Source organism: Phycomyces blakesleeanus (assembly GCF_001638985.1).
Source record: "Phycomyces blakesleeanus NRRL 1555(-) unplaced genomic scaffold PHYBLscaffold_3, whole genome shotgun sequence".
Lineage (NCBI taxonomy): Eukaryota > Fungi > Mucoromycota > Mucoromycetes > Mucorales > Phycomycetaceae > Phycomyces > Phycomyces blakesleeanus.
Window position 1 is genome coordinate 1,743,915 of NW_017265136.1, and position 23,148 is coordinate 1,767,062.

The window sequence follows — 23,148 nt, forward strand, 5'->3', positions numbered from 1 at the left end:
ACATCAATGATAGAATATACAGAATAAAAATTAAAGTATATGGGGGGAAGAGGGGATAATGAATATATAAAAGAAGAAGCGGGATGTAAAGAAGATACAGTTTAAACATTCTTCTGTGTATGTGGCAGGCGGTCACGCAAGACACCCTCGCGATCGAGGATCGAAGATCGAGGATCGAACATATAAATGTCGATTTTTGTGCACAGAATCACTATTTTCTATTATTGGGCAATATATGGATATGTACACATATAGACATACAAATGTACATGTATATAAATATATGTAGCATACTATTTTCTCTGCACTTCCTCTTGCCTATTCCCAAAGACTTATTATTTCTAAAAAAAAAAAAAAGACAAAACTGCTAGAATATAATAATGGACAACGCTTTCTCGGAAAACCAACAACAGCAACATCAAGTACTCACTAGCCATGAAATCCAAGCCATGACTGAATTCACGCAACACATCAATTGGCCGCTAAACATTCTACAAGAATTACGCGACATAGTTCATGTTCTGTCCCCTAAGCTTTGTATCCTTGTATGCTCCCAGGCGTCAATCGAGCTATTAGGTTACCAGCCCTCAGAGCTCGTTGGACACTTGTTTACCGAGTTCATTCACGACGGCGAGGCAGAAGTATTTGTGAGAGAATATTATGCAGCAATGAGCGCGATGAAGAGCTTACGGATCTGTTATCGAATGTTGAGAAAGGACGGCAAATATATTATTATGGAGACAAAGGGGCATTTCAAACAAAATCGCTTCTTTGGGTCTGCTCGATGTGTACCAACACGACCGGCTAGAATACTCGACACGTTTCTGGATTACAAAATGGAAAACGAGATATTGAAAAGGAAAATTGCTTTTCTTCGTCTAAACATTCGTGACACGGATGCTGAGATCTCAGAAATCACGGAGGGCTCAGATGGCTCCAAGGCTTCGAGAAATTACAGTTTACAAAACCATGTCAAGGAAAGCGACTCGGATGAAGACTCCAACCGAGACAATAGTGGCAGCGACGTCGATTATGATTGTCATAATGATATTAATTATGACGATCATTGTGATAATAACTATAGTAATGATTATAATATTGCTGATATTGATAATGGCGAAGATGAAGACCTAAAAAGACACAAAGCCGATGAGAAAAAAGACAATGGGTTTGTCCAAACTTGTCCTACATCAGGGGATATTGTACAAATCTTGCCAAATTCTTTCAACGTTCCAGGGAACGTGGTACCTATTTATGACGCTTCCTCCTGTCAAGAAAGAAAATATTCAGACGATAATCTTTTAATGGAGCTTAGAAACAAGGTTCTAAACGCGCCAAACTTTATCAAGCTGGGCAAAAATGATCTAGCAATTGAAAACAACCAAGTTTACCCACAAAGAGCCGAGAAAAGGGTATGTATAATGAATTTCAAGTACATACATACATACATACATACATACATACATATAAACGTATAAAAATGACGATTTTCCATACTAATTGTGTGGGTGTGTTTTTTTGGCATTTTTACATTTTTACACTTTTGGACTTTTGCATTTTTGTACCTTTTCTATTTATTTATTTGGCGTGTGTACACTATAGAGATTTACAGACACAATTGAACAAAAAATATGTGTTGGCTGTAGTACAACGAACGCACCAGAATGGAGAAAAGGTCCAAAGGGTCCAAAAACGTGAGTAGTTTTGGTTTATGTATACATTTACAAACTAATTAGATCTCATGAACAATATATTGAATTAATTTCCCTTGTAGTCTTTGTAATGCTTGTGGACTTCGATGGGCCAAGGCAAGCAGAAAAAAATCGTGACTTCCCAAAGGCCCTACAAATCACCATTTTTTGTATACGATTTGGCAAGTCAAAAGTGCAAAAAAAAAGGCTTATTTACATTACACTGAGGTAAGAACCAATACTCTTTGTTATTTGATAGGACAAAAATTTAAATTTTTCTCACTCACTTTGGTCTTTAAAGCAAAAACAAAAGCGAGCATGAATGAAATAGAAAAATTATAGCTAACATAACCATTGCTTTCTTAGTAAAACAAAAACTGGAATTCATTACAAAGCACAACACGGAATAGCGCATAACAACATTATAACTATAATTTACTTTGCTACATTATATCATATCATATTTCACTACATTACACTACATTACATTTTGCTCAACTATATTATATATTATATACTATACTATACTATACCATTCCATACCATTAACACTGTAAAGATATACTTGCAATGCTTCATATGAATATCTTTTTATCACTAGCATCAATAAATAAACATAATTTGACTTTGACTTTTGGAATAAGTTCAAGATAAAGGAGTCGATTCCCGAGATACTACAAATACACATGCACACACGCACACACGCACAGATAGCGAGGGAGAAAGAAAACAGTTGTGGTTACACACATCCTCTTTATACTTGGGTACGGGTGTGAGTGGGTCACATCGTCTGTTGGTGAAGAAAACGTGTTTTTATGTTTTGCACTGCTTTGCTTTGCTTTTGCGCTGCTTTGCTTTGCTTTATTTCCAAAAGGATTAATCAACCTTTTTCTTTTACTGCTCAGTAAAATCTAGATTTTTCTTCTTCATATTTCTTTATTGAATTTATTTTTCGCCCTTGGCCATCCTATTTAAAACAAATATATCAGTACAGACTTTTGATAGATGTATGTCTGCAGATGTATACTTTCTAGACTTACTTGAAGGAGCCGTAAAGTGCACCAGAGAGTCCGATACCAAGACCAGCAAAGACAATGGAGACGATGAACTTATCTCTGGGACCCTTGAGCCAAAGAGGAGTATGTGAAGGGGCCTGGAAATGACGTTGGTTGGCAAGGACGTGGTTGGGACGGTTGATAAACATTTTGTTAGAGTCTGGTGAGAAAATAAAAATCAGAAATCAAAAGAGTAAAAGAAGAAGAAGAAAAAAGAAAAGAAAAAAAAAGTGGGCCGTTTCTTTCATTTTTATATTCACTCGTGATGAGGTTGTGCAGTGTTCTCTTGTCGTACATGATTAGAACACTAATTTTTACTTTTATTTTTATTTTTATTTTAGGGCATTTGTAGTCAAAGGAAGCAGATGTTTTACATTACATATACAAATAAGTATGTGTAGATGGGTTGGAGTGTAAAGAAGTGTAAGGAGGTGTGAAGGAGTGTAAGTACAAGTGCAAGTGAATATATAAAATGTCTAAGGAAGATGTACTTTTTTTATTATTATTATCATGCTTTAAATATATATATTTATATGGAGTTTCTTTTTCGTTTCTTCTTTTAATGACTTCCACGTCCACCGCGTCCTCCACGGCTTCCACCGCGTCCTCCACGACTTCCACCACGTCCACCACGGCTTCCACCACGGCTTCCACCACGGCTTCCACCACGTCCACCACGACTTCCACCACGTCCACCGCGCTGTGCTGGTGCATCACCGTTCTTTGACTCCCGAGTGCGGCTGTGAATTGGGGTTGGTCGTGCAGCCTTTTTCGCTGATCGTGCAGCAACCATTTGTCTCTTTTCGTCATGTTCAGCATCGTCTTCCTCCATGGCCTGTGCACGTCTTCTCTTGACACGGCTCATACCAGCATATTTATCACGTTTCTACATAATCCACAAATAAAGAAATAAAAATCAATCAGTCAGTCAGTCATTCAGTCATTCAGTCAGTCAATTAATGAAACTCTTTATATAATTAGGTATATTACACGGACTAACACACAAATTCAATAATAGTAATAATACAATTATTCGATTTCTTCCTTTCTTTTCTTTTCTTTCTTACCTCTGGCTTCTTGACTTCCTCTGGTTTGATACCAAACTTGCTCTTGTGATCATTCTTGCCGATCTCCTTTGCCTTTTTCTTGTCCTTCTCTGTCTGGAACCAGGTTCTTGCAGGACGAGCATAAATTTCGTCGCTGTGAAGGATCAAATTCTCACTCTTACGGACTTCCATTTCAGCCTGTCTGATTGAGCGCTCTTCCTTCTCTTCACGCATGACATCCTGAATCTGAGGACCAAGATCCTCAATCTTCTTCTTGTATCGCTGAATTGTCTCAGGTGACACAACGCGATTCTTCACTTGTGAGTTTGTTGCAGATTTAATGGCCATCTTGAGCATCTTACGATCAGATTCGCCAACAAGAGTAACAGATCTATAATACACACACACAAAAGGTATAGCAACAACAATAAATATATGTCCATTACACATAATAAATTACACAAGCATATATGTGTGTAATAAAGATCCCTTCATTAACCATTCCAACTCACCGTCCATTGCGACCAGCTCTGGCAGTTCTTCCGACACGATGGAGATACTGTGCAAACTGAGTTGGCATGTTGTAGTTGATAACAGTCTCGATACCCTTGATATCAAGACCTCTGGCAGCCAGATCAGTGGCAAGCAAGTAATCAACTTCGCCATCACGGAAACGCTCCAAAGATTCTAGGCGCTGTTCCTGGGTGAGGTTACCGTGAAGTTCGGCAGCGTTGAGCCCCATGAGACCAAACAAGATCTTCATTTGATGTGCGGCGGCCTTTGATCTAAAGAAGACGATCACCTTTTCCTTAAAGGTCTTTCTGCACATGGCCAACAAAACAGCCGAACGATCGGCTTCACGATGGGCACGGATACGAACGAACTCTTGGACAAGTCGAGTGGCGGCCTGGTTGCTAGCGTCGACAAACAGGCGGACGGGGTGGTTGAGAGACATGCGGATCAGCTGGTCGACGTTATCAGTCATGGTAGCAGAGAACAGCATGGTCTGTCTGGACTTGGGGCATGATTTAATAATTTCACCCAATTCGTCTGCGAAACCATCTTCGAGCATACTAAATTAACACATTAGACAAGAGTCGTTAGATGAAGAAAAAAGAAATAAAGAAGTAATAATAATATATGTATCCTTGATAATCCTTATTGTACATATCCTTTCCTCTTTTTTTTCTTTTTACAACTTACCGATCAGCTTCATCCATAACCAAAATTTCACAGCTGTCAAGACCAAAGCCAGTAGAGTTTCTGACGTGATCGATCAAACGACCTGGAGTAGCAACCACAACATCGGGCTTCATCTTCAACTCGGCTTCCTGAGACTTGACACTCAAACCACCAACACACAAACAGAAACTGATGTCGGTGTAGGAACCCAACTTGACAGCCACACTGTGCACCTGAGCGGCCAACTCACGAGTAGGACAGAGAATGAGAACACGGGTGGAGGCAGTCTGGCGAGGGCGGTAGAGAAGACGTTCGAGAATAGGAACAATGAAGGCAGCAGTCTTTCCGGAACCTGTGACGGCACCACCACAAATATCCTTACCGAGCAGAGCAACAGGAATGGTGCGGGCCTGGATATCGGTGGGCTTGACAAAGCCCAGAGAAGCGAGTCCCTTGAGGATTGGGCGAGACAAGTTCATTGAAGAAAAGGCCTGGTGATCACGAGCTTCGTTTTCTTCTTCAGGAGCAAAGTATTCTCTTTTGCGCTAGAATACATATACATATACACAAAAGGGATATATCCACACATTCACATATAAAACATACATAAAGAGGAAAGGAAAAGGAAAAAAAAAGTGTTGGTCGCTTTTTATTTTTATTTACATTTATATGTACATTTATATTTATATTTGTATTTATATTTATATTTGTTATAGCACAAGTCAACACCTTGAAAGTATTGGTGCTCCTATTGATTATAATGATGATGATATATCTTACCTCAGCTTCGGCTTTTGAGCTCTCGGTCTCTTCTTCCTCTTCATCGCTATCTCTGTCTGCATCCTCGACATTTTCTCCGTCAGATACACCTTCTTCTTCAGTATCGCTTGCCGAATTTTCTTCTTCCTCTTCTTCCTCCTCTTCTTCGTCTTCTTCAGCTCCACCACCGAAACCATCAGCAGCCAAATCTTCGTCGTCGTCTTCAACAATCGCATCTTCTACTTTATCTTCGTCATCGAGTTTTTCGTCTTCTAATTCCTTTGCAGCATTTGCCTTTGCTTTTTCCTTGTTCTCCTTTCTTTTTTTTGCGATAATATCATCAATTGAGACTCTAGGAACATCACCAGTCTATAAAATAGATCAAATATAGATATATAGTAGATGAAGAAAGGGTAAATAACGTTTGTTCGTTTATTCGAATATGTGTGTGTGTGTCTGTGTCTGTGTCTGTGTGTGATGCACGTACCTGGCTTGCTTTAAGCATGCCTCTTGCGGCAGTGAAATCCCATGCATGGACAGGTCCGACGTTTCCTCCACCATCGTTGGCAAAAGTAAATCCGGAATCAAAGTCTGTAGGCTTCTGTTCCTTCTTTTGCTTCTTTTTTTCGCCCTTGACTTTCTTGGCCTTGAGTTGAGCCTCATCGTCATCGATCACTTCTTCTTCTTCGTGGATCATGACAGTATCATCGTCTTCATCGATCGTCATAACAAAGTCATCGTGAATTGCCATTTGTATTTAATTTATTGTTTCTGGATCGACCGGGAATGATTTTTCTTTTTTTGAAATGACACTTTCTAATTTAATTAAAAAAAAAGACCTCCACGATTGATAAAAAAAAAACTTGCGTTTAGACTTTTTTTTGGTGTTAAAAAAAAAGTAGCTGTGACGGCTGTGACGGTTGAAGCTCTGTCTCTGACATTTATTTTATTTCTATATCTTTATTATATCTTTAAAAAGTTGGAATAGAAGCACGTGACCTAGACCCTTCCTTTAAATTCTCTGCAAATCTTCTTACCATTTTACAACCACACCACTTAAAGTTTACTATCCATTCAATAAACTGCTCGACTTATTTTTACATATTAATTGTGATGTATAGTGACTAAACTTTTAATAGCGAGGATGTGCATAAAACTTGAGGGGAGCGGGGGGAGCTCTACTTTCAAAAAGTATGCTAATTATCTATTAATTATAGGTCTATGAATTCATCACAAAAAAGATGTGTGTGTCCGAATGAATTTGTGCGTGTGTGGGTGGATTTTGAGTACCAGACATGGGACAGCGGAGGTACAAATATTAAGAGAGGTAAATTGAATAGGAAGAAAAAGAAGGTCTTTATCGATTGGTATATACATATTATTCTATCTCTTTAATAAATAGCACTCTCACAGTATCTAATTTTTCTAATTTAAAGGTACTAACCCAAAATCAGCTCCCAAAATCTCGAATATTACTTTAATTTTCTTTAATAAATAACACTCATAGTATTTATTTTTTTTAATATTGAGATACTAACCCAAAATCAATTATAAATATCTTAATTACAATGTAGTAGATATTTAAATAAAATTATAATTGAAATAAGAGGGTCAATTACTTGTTATCAAATAATAATAAAAAATTAAAGACTAATTGAAAGATTGCAATAAAGCAAAAATAAAACAAAATAATAAAATAATTAATTTGAATTTCAAATGTCAAGTATTTCTGGCAGATTGCAGGGCATTTTTAGAACTCAAACTGTCTAAGCTGTTTTTAGTAATTTAAAAACACCTGGGAGCGTGGCGTTTTTGTGAGGCTAGCAGTTTTCGTCCACAAAACAAAATGCGACGTTGTTTTAATTTATTGTTTCTCCTAATGTCGTATAATAAAAAAGGCAAAAGGTTCTCACTTCGGAATTAAAAGCTTACTTTAGAAAAAACCGTACTAAACTGTCTACTTTTGTATGTGCTACAAATAAAGTAGCAAAAAATGTCGGCAAGTGAAAATTAAATACTGGGATTTCACATAGTGTTGCCCTTTGGTGTGTGTGTGCGTTTTTTTTTTTTTCAAAAAAAAAATAACTAAATCATCTTAACTTTGTTTTGTTCTATCTATGATTTAGAGCTCGAGTTTTATTTTAGTTACTCCAAAGAAAAAGAGTAGGTACTCATTCAGATTCTACGTAGAAAACCAAATTCGGGCACTAGTCAATAAAATTGCTTCGTAGTTGAAGACACCAAAATCCAAGAGCAGAATTTTGGTACATATTTTAATGTGCCAGTATTTTTAAGTTGAATAAGAAATCCAAAGGCTTAGCAAAATAAAATAAAGTAAAACAATAGATTCTGTGGCTCCTCACGACAAGCAAGATTTGTATAAGAAATGGTTATTCCTTACATATAGAATAGCGAAAACTAGATTTCACAGTAATATATGTTTCCATATTTATAAATTCTACGTCGCTATAGTAATTATATTCCAATAATATTATTTTTGAATTTAAAATTCTTGATAGAACTCGATTGAATGAGTTCATAAGAGATGGGGAATTAATACCATTTATCTTGCAAGCTGTTTTCTTTAAGACACTAATAATATATTCAAATAAAGACATTTTTTTCTAATATACACCTGTACAATTTTTAAATTATAAGCTATCGTTTGTGACTGCAAGAGACTGGTGCACTCTTTAATGACATCGAGGTATTTCTACAACATAAAGGAGAGATGGGCAAAGCCGAAAATCTATATTTAGGACGTTGAGAAACTTAGTGGTTGGTGGAGAAAGCATCTTTTTGGATGTACCGCTTTGGTTTTGGTCTTGTTGTTTTGTCTTGTCTCCTTGTACTGTCCTGTCCTGTTATGTCCTGTCTAGGACTTGCGTCGAAAAACCACTAGTATCTTGTTTGACACAATTTCCTTTGTCTTTGTAGATTTTTACGATGTATCCAAGAGGTTAAATAAATTGGTTTTCAAAAAGGATCTTCGCCACCATATCCAACATGAGGTCATTTCAAATGAGTCTATAATAAATGTAGTCCCAAAGACGAACAATAAAGTAGCAGAGTTTGATGTTCTAACAACAATTCACTGCTATTGGAGAGTACCAAATTACTGCCACGATGAAGATCAAATTCAGGGGATTGCAATTTTGTACGCTTTGTCATTGACATCGTTTTCAAAACAGGCCAAAATTAGTATTGAGGTTGTGAATTTTCTTATGTGCCTAAACTAGGTGTCTATATGTTGCTGATTTTTTACATCCAGACAATTCACCATCGGGAATGCAAAGTTGTCCAAGTAATCAAAGCGGATGACTACAGTGTCTTTGCAAATATAAGAAGAAGACCAAGACCAAGACCAAGATGTTAGCGACGAATTTTTGAAGTAGCAATCAGGAATTTCTCACAATCGTCAGTGATTATGTTAGCCTGGATCACACGTTGCTACCGACGATTGTTATAAAGTTGCTTCGAATTTGAAAACTGTGTACAACTTATCTTGTTTGCTGCAATATTTACAGTCAGTACGTCATTCTCACAATTGACATGAGACTTCGGTACAGGTATTTTCAAGAAATTGTTTCCTTCCGAAATTGGTTCTACATTAGTCTATGTCGTGTTGACAACTGAAGCGGGGCAAACAAAAGAAAAAAAAAGAACTGAGTGTTTCAATAACACAATAGATCAAAAACGGTAAAATATCAGTCGGTGCTGACAAAAACCAAAAAAAAAAAAACGTAAGCTAAAATTGATTGGCTGCGACATTACTTCTTGGGAGCACTGTATGGAATAGCAATTATAGTAATCGCAGTAACGAACGGCTGTGGTACCAGCATTAGTAGTATTAGTAGTACTAGTACTAGCAGTAGTAATGACAGTAACAACAGCAGTAATAGTAACAGTAATTGTGTATACATGTGTACATATATTTATATTTATACTTATATCTATATCGGTACGGATATGGTATGGATATGGATAACTAGAAAAGTTTAAGTTGTACTCAGAATTACCAAGATCCAAATAGATGGTAAGCTAACACATCTTTCTTATTCTTATTCTTATTCTTCATCATCTTCTTATTCTGTATTTGGCGTTTGCTGGAAATGGCCTAAAATAGATACATGTTTTGTCTGTATGTGTGTGGGTCTATTTTATGGTTTTAGGTATAAAACAAAATGCTTGTATTGGTGCATTTATTACAAAAAAATAACCTCTTTCTTTCTTTTGATCACGTCTTTATACAAATATAGAGCAACCGCAAGTATATATATATTTAAGCTTTGAAACAAACAACCAAAAATTCAAATCAAATAAAACCATTATTCTTGTGTGTATGTCTGTGTGTTTGTACAAAATGTCATATTATTTTCAAGATGAATGAATAAAATAAATTAACAAATAAATAAAACAAATAAATAAATTAAATAAATAAATATAAAGAATTAAAAGCAAAAAAAAAGCAAAAAAAAAGCAAAAGGATGTGTAAGCATATACATACGTTATTTCTTTTGAATTTCTTATTTAAAGAAGTATTTAAAAAAGAAAGAATATATATAAAAGAAAAGGAAGTAGAAAATAATATAACAAGAAGAAAGTAAATAAATAAATAAAAGTTTGCATAAGTAATCAAGTGGGGGTTTTTTTTTGGTGCCTGAGTGTGTCTTTTTGTTTTCTTCTACCTCTTGGTTCTCTTTCTCTTTAGCTCTCTATATATAATGTATATACAGTTTGTGGAAGATTGTGTGTAAGAGTGTGCGTGAGAAAGAGAGAGAGAGCTAAAGAGAAATAGTTAGAGTTTGAGTTAGAGAAAGGGTGATGGTGAGGGTGAGGAGGGAAGGGTGTAATAATATGTCATGGTTCATATATGTTTCAGTATGCCCACATGTGTACGAATTAAGGAAAGAGGGAGAGGAAAAGGAAGAAGGGTAGATGGTTATAGGAATAGCAATAGTAGTAGCACTGGTAATTAGCAAGGTTACTAAATACTGGATACTAAATACTAGATACCAAATTGGGAGGGGTAGAAATAAAAAGAGAGAGAGAGAGAATAAAAGAAGCATGAGGCTTGTCTCCTTTTAAATGTCAATGATGCGCTTGATACGACTGCATTCGTTCAAATGTTGGCCCCGGTATTTAATCAAGTGTTCCCCATTTTCTCTAAAGGTCACTGTTTTGTTGACAAGGCAACCCTAAAAAATGAAACAAGGAAAAAGGACAATTACAATTACAAACATAAAATTAGTTTACAATATTCATTATTATCATTATTATTATATGTACCTTTGCGCTATTGGAACATTTGTAGTAAATGCTTTTGTGGCCTGTCTTTTTATGGACCGTGTTTCCGTTGTTCTTCCAGAGATAGTTATCGTTGTAAGGAAACTCCCGAGTTTCGATAATGGTCGTAATGGCCTGCATTTCGCGCCGTTTTCGCTTGGACGAAGTCTGATCAACCGGACTTGCTTCCCGTGTGTGGTGAGGTCGTTTCGAAACCAATTTTTCCTCGGTCTTGGGTTTCTCGAGAGCCTGATCCCGAATTTTATTCTGAATCTTGGACTTGGTCTGATCGTGATCGTGATCGTGCTCCTGATCCTGATCCAGAGCCTGATCCTGATCCTGAACCAGAGCCTGGGAAATACCCTGGGAAATAGCCTGAACCGGAACCTGGGATTGTGGTTGTGGTTGGGGTTGGACCTGAGCTTGAGCTTGAGCTTGAGCCTGTGCCTGAGTCTGTACCTGTACCTGAGCCTGAGCCTGAGCCTGGGATTGAGGCTGAGGTTGGGGTTGGAAGGTTGTGGCCTCGATTGGTGGAGAGGGAGGAGGGATTCCGGACGACAGCAAGTTGCGCGACTTTACCAAGTTGACAGGTGGTTCGAGGGAAATCAGTGTAGGTCTAAAGAAACATGCGCAGATATAGGAAGAAAGATGTTATAAAAAGGTTAGGAACTTTCAAGATAAAACAAAAAATTGAAAATACAAGATTACTTACTGTTTGACAGAGGGCTGAGAGTTGTTATTGTATTGGTGATGATTGTGAGCCAAGATGTCATTCTTTTGCTGCTGCTGCTGCTGCTGCGGTTTCTGTTGATACTGCTGCTGCTGTTGACGTTTATACTGCTCCTGGTGCTGATACTGTTGCTCCTGCTTTTGTTGTTGTCGTTGTTGTTGTTGTTGTTGTTGTTGTTGTTGTTGTTGTTGTTGTTGTTGTTGTTGTTGTTGTTGTTGTTGTTGTTGTTGTTGTTGTTGCTGTTGCTGTTGCTGTTGCTGTTGCTGTTGGTGGTGCAGCTTATAGATGGATGGAGAAGGGAGTTGCTTCTGTTGATGAGCTGGAGAATGACTCAAAAGCATATCAATATTGTTGCTGGAGTTGCTACTCTTCCGGCGAGAATTGATCCGGGTCGGATCGGTATAAATACTCCTGCCATTCCCTTTGCCACTGTTGTTGTTGCTGTTGTTGTTGTTGTTGTTACTGCCGTGCGCGTCATCAAAAGTGTCATCGAGTGTGTCAATGAGGCGTTCTGCGTGACGAGGGAAGGCATTGATTGTGTGGGTTAGACTGTGGCGTTTCTTGCTCAGTTGAATTTGAGAGTGAGGATAGTCCATTGATGGCGAGAGGGGTGAGTAAGGCATGGTTTTGGCGGTTAGACTTGATCTTCTGCCGGGAAAAGGTAGATAGAGTCTTGAATCACGCTGACGAGAGTCTCCTCCTGCTGCTGCTAGCTCCATTTGTTCATCAACTGAAGGGTGTGAGTGATGACTGGCAGGTGAGCGTAGTTGTGATTTTGGTGATGATGATTGTTTCCACGAACGAATGTTACTGTTATTGTTGCTGTTACTAGTATTAGTGTTGGGACGATCGAGAGAGGAATCTGTAGACTGGTGACGATGTAGTAAATAGTCTATTTCCTTGCGTCTCAGTTTGGCTTCTTCAGCTCTGCGTCTGTCTTCTTCAACTTTTGTGGACAGAATAAGCTCAAGTAGTTCAGGTCGGGATCCGTATTGTTGGACTACTCTCTCTAGACTGAGAAAGGAAGATGGTCCTGGAGATTCCTGGGTGGCGGCGGACTGAGTGGCGGCGGATTGTGATTGTTGTTGTGAGTGGCGGGATTTTTGGTGAAATCCGCTGTGATCTGGGGAGTTTGATGACATGGGGTTAAATGTGGAGCAAGGTGCCTTTAGATAATAGTAGGAAGATGATTCTGCTGATGAAGATGAAGATGAAGAAGAATAAGAAGGTGACGGTAAAGGTAAAGAAGAAGAGGAATAAGAAGGAGAATTACTGTTTTGGCTCTGGTTGTTATTATTATAATTATAATAGTAGCAAGATGAAGAAGGCGAAGAAGAAGAAGTATTTGAATGATGTGCACGAGCAAGCATTTCAGTTATGAAAGGAAACAAACAATAGAAAGTATGGAAGTAAAAGTAAGAAAGAAATGTTTAAAGAAGAGAGATAGAGTATGGGTATTGTTGCTATTATTTATTATTTAAAAGAGAAAATAATATTATATATAAAAAAGGTATTTAATATTCAAGACAGCCAAACACCAAAATGGGGAAAGGAGGGGGGGTGGAATTTGAGTGGAGTAGAGTAGAGTGGAGTAGAGTGGAAGGTTTTTTTTTATTTTATTTTTATATTTGTATTATATTCTTATTCTGGATGTGCACTGGATTTGTCCAATCATTTTTGTCTGGTCTGTGTAAAAAAGAAAATGAAGCCCAAATTTTTCTTTTTTGTATACATTTTCCTTCTTCCCGTTCCTCCCAACCCATGCGAGCGATCCTCCAGCCGGCTGTTGAACCAATGCAAGCCATTTATGACGTTATTCCCCGCACTTCCCCTTCCTCCCCTTTATTTTATATATATATTTATATATTTATATTGATTTTTCTCTCTTCTTCTCCTTCATATGCCCTTTTTTTGTATTTCCCGCCTCTTTATATAAATAATCATAATCTTTGGTTATTCAAAAGATTGGAAGAAAACTGGCTTTAGTATATATGTACTATAGATTTATATAAATATTCTAAAGTAAAAGGCACGCTCAAAAGACAAGCAAGTTGAAAAGATTATAATTGAATTCTCTTTAGTATCTTTATACCAATAAAATAAACTGTATATATATAAATCGAAAGATAAAATGTGAATGTGAATATATATGTATATAAAAGTCGATCTTTCTCACGTAGCCAAAGGGCTAAATATATTAGGATCTTTGGCTTTTGGCTTTTGTATATATATATATATATATTTATTTATTGTCCACAAGGTGGTACTTGACTGTTGTAGACAGAAATCATCTTATAGAAGCGAGATTTCCAATGAATCGTTATTGGTTCCCGTTTGTAGTGTATTCTTTCCCGAGGTATTGCCTTTTATAATGCAATTTATACAGCAAATAATTCAGCTCACCTCCCAATTTCCCAGGTTCTGTGCTCCCCGCGTTCTTTAATTACAATACTTTAAAAAATAAATAGGGACCGAAGGGTCCTCCGGTTTCGCCCTCAGTCTCTACTAAAAGAAAATTTCTTTTGATTTTATATAATTTTTTTTTTTTTGGTTTCTCCCCCACCTCCCAAGCTTCATTATGTAACACGTCTTTCTCCATGGTTTCCCCACACTCTTGGGGACAAAACTAAGCCAATGAATCTCTATATCTTTTTGGTCTGGTCTGCTTATATATACAATATATTGTATTATATTATATTCACATTCACATTCACATTCACATTAGAATAACCGTCTTAATCGGAGTATTATTAATAATGAGAATCATAATAACTATACAGCTTTAAGCCAGAGCTCCGGGAAAATGTCCTTTTCATTCATTTATTCATTCATTTGATTTTAGTCTTTCTAGTAAACAAGTCTAAATACACCTTACAGAACATGAGTTTTCTATTGTACATATGTTTGTATTTGTGTGGACATGTATTTAGTATAACTCTAATTGTTTCTTATACATTTTTTTGTACAGTCACAATTCAAAAAAGAAAATTATAATCATAAATTATTGATCATAAATCATACTCATAGTCATTGTAATTAGTGTGGAACAAGAAATTCCAAAACAAGCAACAGAGAATATTTGATGACAAACAATCGAACGACAAGCAAAGCAAAGCAAAGAGAAAAAAGAGAAAAATGGAAATGGAAATGGAAAAAAAGAAGAAAAAGAAAGAACATACTGGATCATGTAATATTTTTATTATATGTTTTTGGTTTGGTTTGAGAGAGGATGACCAATTGTTAATATGAATCGGTATAACAACAATGGTGTTTATTTAAACATGCAGTTGAAATAAAGCCACAAGCATATGATATCGAGCTACTTTTGGGATACGAGGAGAGAAGAGCAGACGAGGGACAGGCTGGAATAAATCGAAATAGTACATAAAAGAGAGAAAAAAAGTCATTATGGACCAGAATAGAAAGACCTTGTACCCGAACATCTCCGTAGGGACCAAGGGGACCTTGCTTATCAAATGAGACTTATATTATTCTATTGTTATCATTCAGTCAATAGCAAGCCAGCTGGTCAAAAAAATATTTTATTTGGTTTCCTTGTGCCTTGAGGATGACTTTCTTTATATTATATTATCAATTGAATGGCAGGAAAGTTTATTATTATCTTACACGACAATATTTCCCTTTTAGTCTCCCTTGTCCTGTCCTTGTGCCCATCCCACGACTTTATGTTTTACCGTCCTATTCATTAAAAGACGGGAAGAATACACAAAATACGGGAAATTATACTAGCGCAGTCCAAAATAATAATAATAATATTGTGGCAATCTACTGTTAATCCTTTTTGATTGATCTTGCCAAGATGTGGAAACATCAATATATCCTATATAAAAATAAAATCAGCCTGTTTGTGTTTGACTTTCCTTTTTTTTTTATTCTTTCGGTGGGTGTGCATAGATTGAAGCGCTGTGATTATCATAATCACCATCATTATCAATAATTAATATCGGTTTATTAAGGTATTAATCTATGGTAGAAAGTAACAAAAATCTAATATGTAATACAGTTGAACATATTTAATGCTAATATTTATATCTGCATTATTGTAGTATTAATAAATAATGCTAATCATAATACATGTACCAAATCATTCCGCGGATTAAGAAAGCAATATTAATGATTACGATTATGATTACGATTATGATAATCTTAATGGTAATGGTAATGGTAATAATTAAGCTAAAATATATCATAGCTGGAACAATAAATATATACATATACATATATTCAAAGGAACCTTGTGATATTCGTCTATTCAATCAGTCATTATCACTTTGTTTTATTTTGCTCTGTTTTTAGTTCGTTAAAGCATTCAAATATACCGAAATAACCAAAAGAAGAAGAAGAAGTGCATAGCTAGAGCCTGGTTCATTGACTTTATTTCTCTCTTTATACATATATATTGACTTTGAGCTATTATAATATACCAACAGCTTGCCAATCTTTATACAAGTGCGCGGACGTATACGTGTGGATAATTAAATAAATATATAGATAAAATATCAAGTACCTAAAGTGGGTAACAATAAGTCCATTGTTCTCAACTAATTGACTCTTGCAGCGTTGGACAGAAAAAAAAGGTAAATTACATTTGGTGCTCTATTTTTTGTGGCTTTATTTCTGTTTATTGTCTTTTTCTATAATTACAATTTTTTTAAAACTAGTAAATCTATTGATAAGCTTATTTTATATTATTATTATTACCTGTTTGTACTATCCGCAGTTCTGAATTGCTCTTTTGAATGTATTATAGTAATATTAACAATAGTAAGACGATGATGATGAAGTAATTAGACAATATCAAAGCAAAGCAAAGCAAAAACAAAGATATATCCTACAATAGACTAACAGCATTAAGGCAGAAAATTTTATAAGTAAAAATTCTCTTCAGTCAGGACAATTAACTAAATGGAGAAATATTAAACTACAGCTATAATAAAGAGAGAGAGAGAGAGAAACCAAAAGAAAAACGTTGGTTACACTACACACAAACTATATATATTTTTATATCTTTTCTATTCTTCAACCCCCCACTCCCCACTCCCCACTCCCCTCTTTATTTATTTATTTTTTCCCTTCCCTCCCCCGGGTCGAACTGAATTTTCGGAAATTCAATTTCAGAAAAAGAAATAAAAAATTAAATGCCGAACTACGAGCCAAATTGGTCACCGTGGTAACTTGTATCTAAACTTCTTTTTATTTTATTTTTTATACTGCAGAATTCGAGACTTCTTTATTATCATCATTTACTCATTATCTCTTCTTACATTATATACTATTTTCAAATAAAGGAAAATAAAAAACATTTGCCCTTTATACGCAAAAAATTAAACCATTTTCTACAAAAACTATGTATATCATTATCATTCTCGATCTATCTTTTCAGTAAGATCTGGGCAAGTCTTGGAATATCAAATAAAATTATCCAGTAGGTATTTTTTTTACAGTCTCGTACAAAGAAAATAAAGTCAGTTTATCCTTTTCTCTCTCTTTCTTTCTCCCTCCTTCTCACTTTCCCTCTTTTTCTCTCTGTTTTCATGGTCTTTTCTTCTATTTTTCTTTTATAATTGTATGATTATATATATATAATATAATAGTAATAAGCAAAGATTGGTTTATTGTTATTACCCTTTGAAATGCTTTGAGTGATAATTTGAACTTAAATATCTTTTTTTTTGGCGCGAAGTATTAAATAAGATGTTCGCAACATAATAATTTGAATTCAATATAAAAAAAGAATATATATATATATTCTTTGTTTTCTATTCACAATATTAATAGTAATAATACTTTTTCTTTTTACGCGCCAATAAAATAAGATGAGAATAAGAATTCAGCCGACAAGTACTTTATTTATTTTACTTATTATAATAATTGTTTTGGAATAGAATAATCCCTGCAGGGACTGTAAGATATGAATATATTTATATATACATATATAATATAACCTTTTTATCTTTGTTTTTCCTTATTTTATTTTCAAAGATGTTTATAAATCAAAGAAAAAAAAGGTCATATGTTTCAAATATCCAAAAAATAAAATAAAAAAGGTATATTTTACAATAAAAAAACGTTTTAGTATCGTTGTTTTTATTGTTAGTTTAATAGATACATTATTTTACCTATCTGTAATCTGTACCAATCTATCTACTTATCTATATATCGATCCATCTATATCTATTATATATACGTATATTTCCTAGGGAAAAAAAATGATATGCTTCCATTCCAGAATGTATATCTATATACTCTTCATCAAAGCTCTGACAACAAATACTAACAATAATTATGATAGACCTTTACGGTTATTGTTTGTATGTAGTCAGAAATATTCAGATAGAAATAACATTAATAAAGTAATTCCAGGTCTAAGATTCATACCTATACTTTTTAAATTGCATTACCATGCAACAAATTTATCATAGCAACATAATCACCATGACAACACATTTACCATGACAACCATCAATTTTGTTTTAAATATAAAAACTATTAGCTATTTGTACAGATATCTGACTACTGGCTACAGTATAGACATTAATAATGATAATGATAATCAAGACTTTGAATGGATTGCTTATGATTTATGATACTTGTATATATCTTTACAGATAAAATATCCTTTTGAGTATTCTTATTATTATTTATTACTGACTTCCTTGTCTATCATACATGGCTTCGTGCTTTCCAATATAATTCTTATTAATATTTTAATAACAATAATAATAACAATAACGCTCGAATTTACAGGGGGACATTAACAGCAAACTTTGATCACTATAGTAATACACAAGACCACGTACAAACACACACACACGTACACATTTTTCTTCCCGATTCTTTCAATAAGGTTACTCACGGTATTTTTTTGTATTATTGAAATTACAGTTCGCTTACAAGGCTTTACAACACGCTAATATATTTAAAGTATTCCTGATGTGACTTTTAGCTGTTATTTGAAGTAATGAAATAATAATAGTCTCCATCTCTCTCTATATATATATCCCATTGAAGTTAATATGATATACATGTATATATGTGCCTATGAATGTATAGTGAATGTATCCTAACAAGAATTAGCTGCTATTTTCGTATACCTTTATCTTCCATCGTATCATAAAATATTATATCATGTGGCTTTGCTTTCTTATTACTCTTTATATATATATATTTGAGAATTAAAAATGGTAAAAGATCAATATGTGTGTATGTACAGAATAGGAACAGCATAAACATAAAAGGCGAAAGTACTTGCGTTTTTTACTATATATATATTTACTTTTTCGCCTTTTTGTTTTGTTTTTAGCAATAAATGTTTACTTTGGTTTGTAGTTAAACACTTATTAAAATCAATATACAACAAAGAAAGGAAAATGAATAGTAGAAATAAAGAAATAAAGGAAGAAAAAAGGAGTAAATATTAATATAAGTTATTGGCTATTCTTAGATACAGAAATTATTCTAGATAAGCTCTATAACATATCAAATGCTTTTTGAATTTTTGAATTTTTGAATTTTTGAAGTTTTGAATTTCTTGATCCATCATTTTTTTTTTCTGAAGTTTTTTTTTTTTTTTTTTTTAATTTTTTTTATTTCTTGATCTTTGATCTCTGATTTTTGATCTAAGATTTTTGATTTTCGATTTTTTTCCCAGGCTATAATATATGAATGCTTTGATTATTATATTAACACTAATACTACTATTATAATTTCTATTATTCTTTTTTTATGATTTGCTTGGGTGTATTTGAGTTTTATGATCCAAAGAACAACAAGAAGAATACGAAAAAAATAAGACACAGATTTGGACAAATAAAGACATTTTGCATGTCTATTGATCCTTATTTTATGACCATTATGTGGAACTATGATTTATCAAACCAAGTGTTCTATATATATATAAAAGCTGGGGATCATGGAAACCAAATCCTAAACGTCAACCCAAAAAAAAATAACCTTCCTAAACACTCAGCTATTTTCACATCTATTGTATTGATCAAATTTGCCCTCTCTTTATTACTGTTGCCCTGTTTCACCAAATCAAAGCTTCTATATATACATACATTTTTCTTACCGTAGTCCAGATTTCAAACAAACAAAAAGGGGGAGGCAAAAAGACTACATATATACTTTTTACAATTATTTCTTACTCTCTTACTCTTAGATATATAACAATAATTCAAGTCCCCATATTTTTTTTAGTATAAGTTGTTGGTAGGGTCAGATTTATTAAAGTCCTAGAGACCAGAATATATACAAATCTCATGATATTTCGATATTTTCAACTAAACTTCCGATTTATCGCATTTTGGTCTGGACAGATCAAAATAAGCTTAGCCTATCAATTTTTTGTGTGGGCTTATATATGCTTATATAATCATATGTTTTTATACTTACCGATTGATTATCTCAAGGTACGTTTTGTAGGGTTTAAATACGAGACATTCACATATATACATATATTATATTCTATCTTATATAAAACACACACACTGACACACACAGAAAAAGAGATATAAAGAGAGATGTTTATAGTATAGAGAGTCACAATACATACATATGTAGGTATATATATATTTTGAAAAATAAATAATCAAAGTAGTATAGTATAGTAAAGAAATATATACACATATATAAACTACTCTAGTAGATTGTGTACAAGAAAAACAACAACTAACATGCATAGAATAAAAACACTATAGTTAGATATTGAAGAACAGTAAAGAAATTGTGAGGTATTGAACAGGATAAAGAAAGAAAGAAGGATATATATGTAGAGAGGAATTATTATGGGATTCATTTAAACTTTCTTCTCGGCAAGCTGCTCTTCATCATAGTACTGCTTGACCTGAGACTCGGCATCCTTCTTGGCCTTTTGTCTGTCGAGATAATCCAGACCCTTTGTTTCAATCCTATAATTCCAAAAAAAAATTAGATATATATATTATTTAATAAATCAACTAAAATAATAACGAAACTTACAGTTTGTCAAGTGCACCAGCAGCAAAACCAGCAAGGATTTCCTTGGCTATGGTGTGATCTTGAGGCTTTCTATTTTCATAAAAAGAATAGATAATAAGAAACAAGTTCGAATAATAGCAAATAATAATTGTATGTATGTTTATAATTCTACTAACTTACCCTTCTTTTTCACAATGATCATTGTAAGCCTTGACAGCTTCATATGCAGCTTTAAAAAATCAAAAGAAAATCATGATGTATTTAGTTTTTATCCAATACAGATTATATATAATCCCATGCACACCTGCTCCTGCAATAACTTCATGAGAAATGGAACCCTTATGCTCGCTCTCATCGTGCTTGTTGACTTGCTCGTGCTGCTGACCAAAGAAATCAAAGAGACCCCTTTTTTTTTTTGAAAAAAGTAAAAATAAAATAAATAATGATTAGATTTGATAAAAAAAGGCATATTAACTAGTTATTCAAAATAAGATATACTTACATTTTTGTAATAGTTGGTTGGTTTTGTTTTGTTAAGTTATTTGAAAGTAGTGGTTGTAGAGGTTTGTATGTAAGATACAAAAGATGTTGATGATTCTCAAAACTCTACAAAAAATTGGGTGTTTTTATACATTTTTTTAGTCTTATTTTTCTTTATTTTTATTTATTATTAGTGTACATGATTTTAAAAAATAGTACAGGTCTCGATTGTTATTTTACGTACCAGACGTATAGTTTAGCTTTGGTTTTAGTCTTAGATTTAGTTTTAGCTTTAGCTTAATTTAGTTTGTTAAAGAATAACGTAAGTAAGATATTCCATTTGAGGTTTGGACGAGGGATTTTGTTTTTTGACGTTTGACAGACTTTATTCAGTAAGCAGTAAGAAGTGAGCAGTAAATAGCGAATGTCAAAGGGTAAGTAGTATTGCTCATCTATTATATTAATTATTATTATTATTATTATAGTTTATATTTCGTCATGGCTCCCAAAGTAATCCCTCTTTCTTTCTTTTATTTACTTGCTTGTTTTTGAGTAAGCATTCGGTCTAACTTTATTGAACCTTGGCAACAAATAACAAAAGAAAAAAGGTGGAGGATTCTTTTTTTTTGGTAACCATGGATATCATTTGTATTTTAAAAAGGAAGAGCCCAATGTTGGTGTTCTACTTTGTCGTATATATGAAGTCATTCATGCTCTACTAAAAGAAAATTTTCACTAATCATTCGTTCATAGACCATTTAAGGTTTTCTTTAGCTTTTATATATCTAATTTTTTTAAAACGAAGTTATTTGTATTTTTTATTGTACGTACGTATACACCATACATTTTACACTATATACTTGACACCTTGTAGCTGTAATGTCTACTAATATCCAGTGTCTAGTCCCTAGTGTGTTGTTGGATATAAACTATTATTTTTATCGCCAAGTATTAATCTCAAGCTCATTATATATATATATACCTTTCAAGTGTGAGGAAAACTCGCTTGACCAAATATACTACAAAGAGTCGTACAAAATAAAAGAAAAATCAAAGGTTTGTGACTCACAGATGAGTGTTGTCTGAAATTCCTAGCCCAAAAAAAAAGGCTTTTTTTATTCTACCCATCTTGGACAAGCCAATCTTTGTTGTTGTTTTTATTATTTCATTTTTACTCTTGAGTACTATTTAATAGTATGTTGAACAGAAATATAGCAGTTTTCCAATTTCTTGTTTAGTTTCTTTTAAAAAAAGAGCATAGGTAGATATACTATAGACAATCGATGTGGTCTTGACTAACAATAATTGTAATCGAGAGAGGTTTTAATCGGTCTTGAATAAATAGCGTGTGTGTGGCACTGAAAATAGGCCAGGAGAATATTTAAAATTGGCAATTTTTTTTTCTAATGAACTACTTTTCACGCACAAGACATCGCCATAAAACACAGACGCAGACTTAGAGGCGATGGGCATGCCTGTTTGTATCAGAACATGCTGCTGGCCTGATGAAACATACTCAAAATATACCCCAAGAATAAAATAAATAAAAATGGGAATCCAATACAGATGCTAGTATATGTATAAAACCTGATTATACATGTTTATTTGTATTGAATATTGACTAAAAGTTGGCTCTAACTTAGGACAAAGGAATAGAGAAAGAAGAAGAAAGAAAGGTAAATGTCATACAACACTACACACAAACAAACACAAAAAGAGATAAAGAGATAAAGAGATAAAGATAAAACAAAAAAAAAAGAGGGAAATGGTAGTGATTATGTCTTTCAACTGTGAAACGAATACTTGGCAGGTTGTACAAATGGTTAAGGAGAATTCTTAATCATGTCGTGTGACAGCCCACATTAGTTCCCAAAGCACCTTGTTTTGTAGACTTTGCTTTGTTTCTATATTTCTTATAATAATGTGCAATAAACCATTAT

At 34.0% G+C, this 23,148-nt stretch overlaps 5 protein-coding genes across 5 annotated transcripts; 1 reads left to right on the top strand and 4 right to left on the bottom strand.

Moving 5' to 3' along the window:
• The first annotated feature begins 327 nt into the window (after nucleotides 1–327).
• WctB (GATA-type zinc finger transcription factor) lies at nucleotides 328–2,321 on the top strand. The gene is made up of 4 exons (XM_018438187.1): nucleotides 328–1,412; nucleotides 1,603–1,694; nucleotides 1,775–1,919; nucleotides 2,058–2,321. Exons 1-3 carry the CDS (start codon nucleotides 381–383, stop codon nucleotides 1,827–1,829), a joined length of 1,179 nt encoding a protein of 392 aa, XP_018296714.1. The 5' UTR covers nucleotides 328–380; the 3' UTR covers nucleotides 1,830–1,919; nucleotides 2,058–2,321.
• A 315-nt stretch (nucleotides 2,322–2,636) lies between these two features.
• On the bottom strand, nucleotides 2,637–2,895 carry PHYBLDRAFT_140735 (hypothetical protein; the record flags this gene model as incomplete). The annotated part of the gene is made up of 2 exons (XM_018430452.1): nucleotides 2,637–2,658; nucleotides 2,732–2,895. The coding sequence occupies 2 exons, from the start codon at nucleotides 2,893–2,895 to the stop codon at nucleotides 2,637–2,639; spliced, it is 186 nt and encodes a 61-aa protein (XP_018296715.1).
• Nucleotides 2,896–7,944: 5,049 nt separating this feature from the next.
• On the bottom strand, nucleotides 7,945–8,910 carry PHYBLDRAFT_163769 (hypothetical protein; the record flags this gene model as incomplete). Its single annotated transcript, XM_018434866.1, has 5 exons — nucleotides 7,945–8,048; nucleotides 8,135–8,199; nucleotides 8,294–8,325; nucleotides 8,369–8,446; nucleotides 8,845–8,910. The coding sequence occupies 5 exons, from the start codon at nucleotides 8,908–8,910 to the stop codon at nucleotides 7,945–7,947; spliced, it is 345 nt and encodes a 114-aa protein (XP_018296716.1).
• A 1,907-nt stretch (nucleotides 8,911–10,817) lies between these two features.
• PHYBLDRAFT_163770 (DNA-binding WRKY transcription factor) lies at nucleotides 10,818–12,891 on the bottom strand (the record flags this gene model as incomplete). Its single annotated transcript, XM_018434867.1, has 4 exons — nucleotides 10,818–10,931; nucleotides 11,023–11,592; nucleotides 11,732–11,745; nucleotides 12,213–12,891. 4 exons carry the CDS (start codon nucleotides 12,889–12,891, stop codon nucleotides 10,818–10,820), a joined length of 1,377 nt encoding a protein of 458 aa, XP_018296717.1.
• A 7,676-nt stretch (nucleotides 12,892–20,567) lies between these two features.
• On the bottom strand, nucleotides 20,568–21,120 carry PHYBLDRAFT_107153 (hypothetical protein; the record flags this gene model as incomplete). Its single annotated transcript, XM_018427981.1, has 4 exons — nucleotides 20,568–20,679; nucleotides 20,750–20,818; nucleotides 20,909–20,957; nucleotides 21,033–21,120. Coding segments are annotated over 4 exons (318 nt in total), but the record flags the coding sequence as incomplete, so codon positions are not given.
• Nucleotides 21,121–23,148: the final 2,028 nt, after the last annotated feature.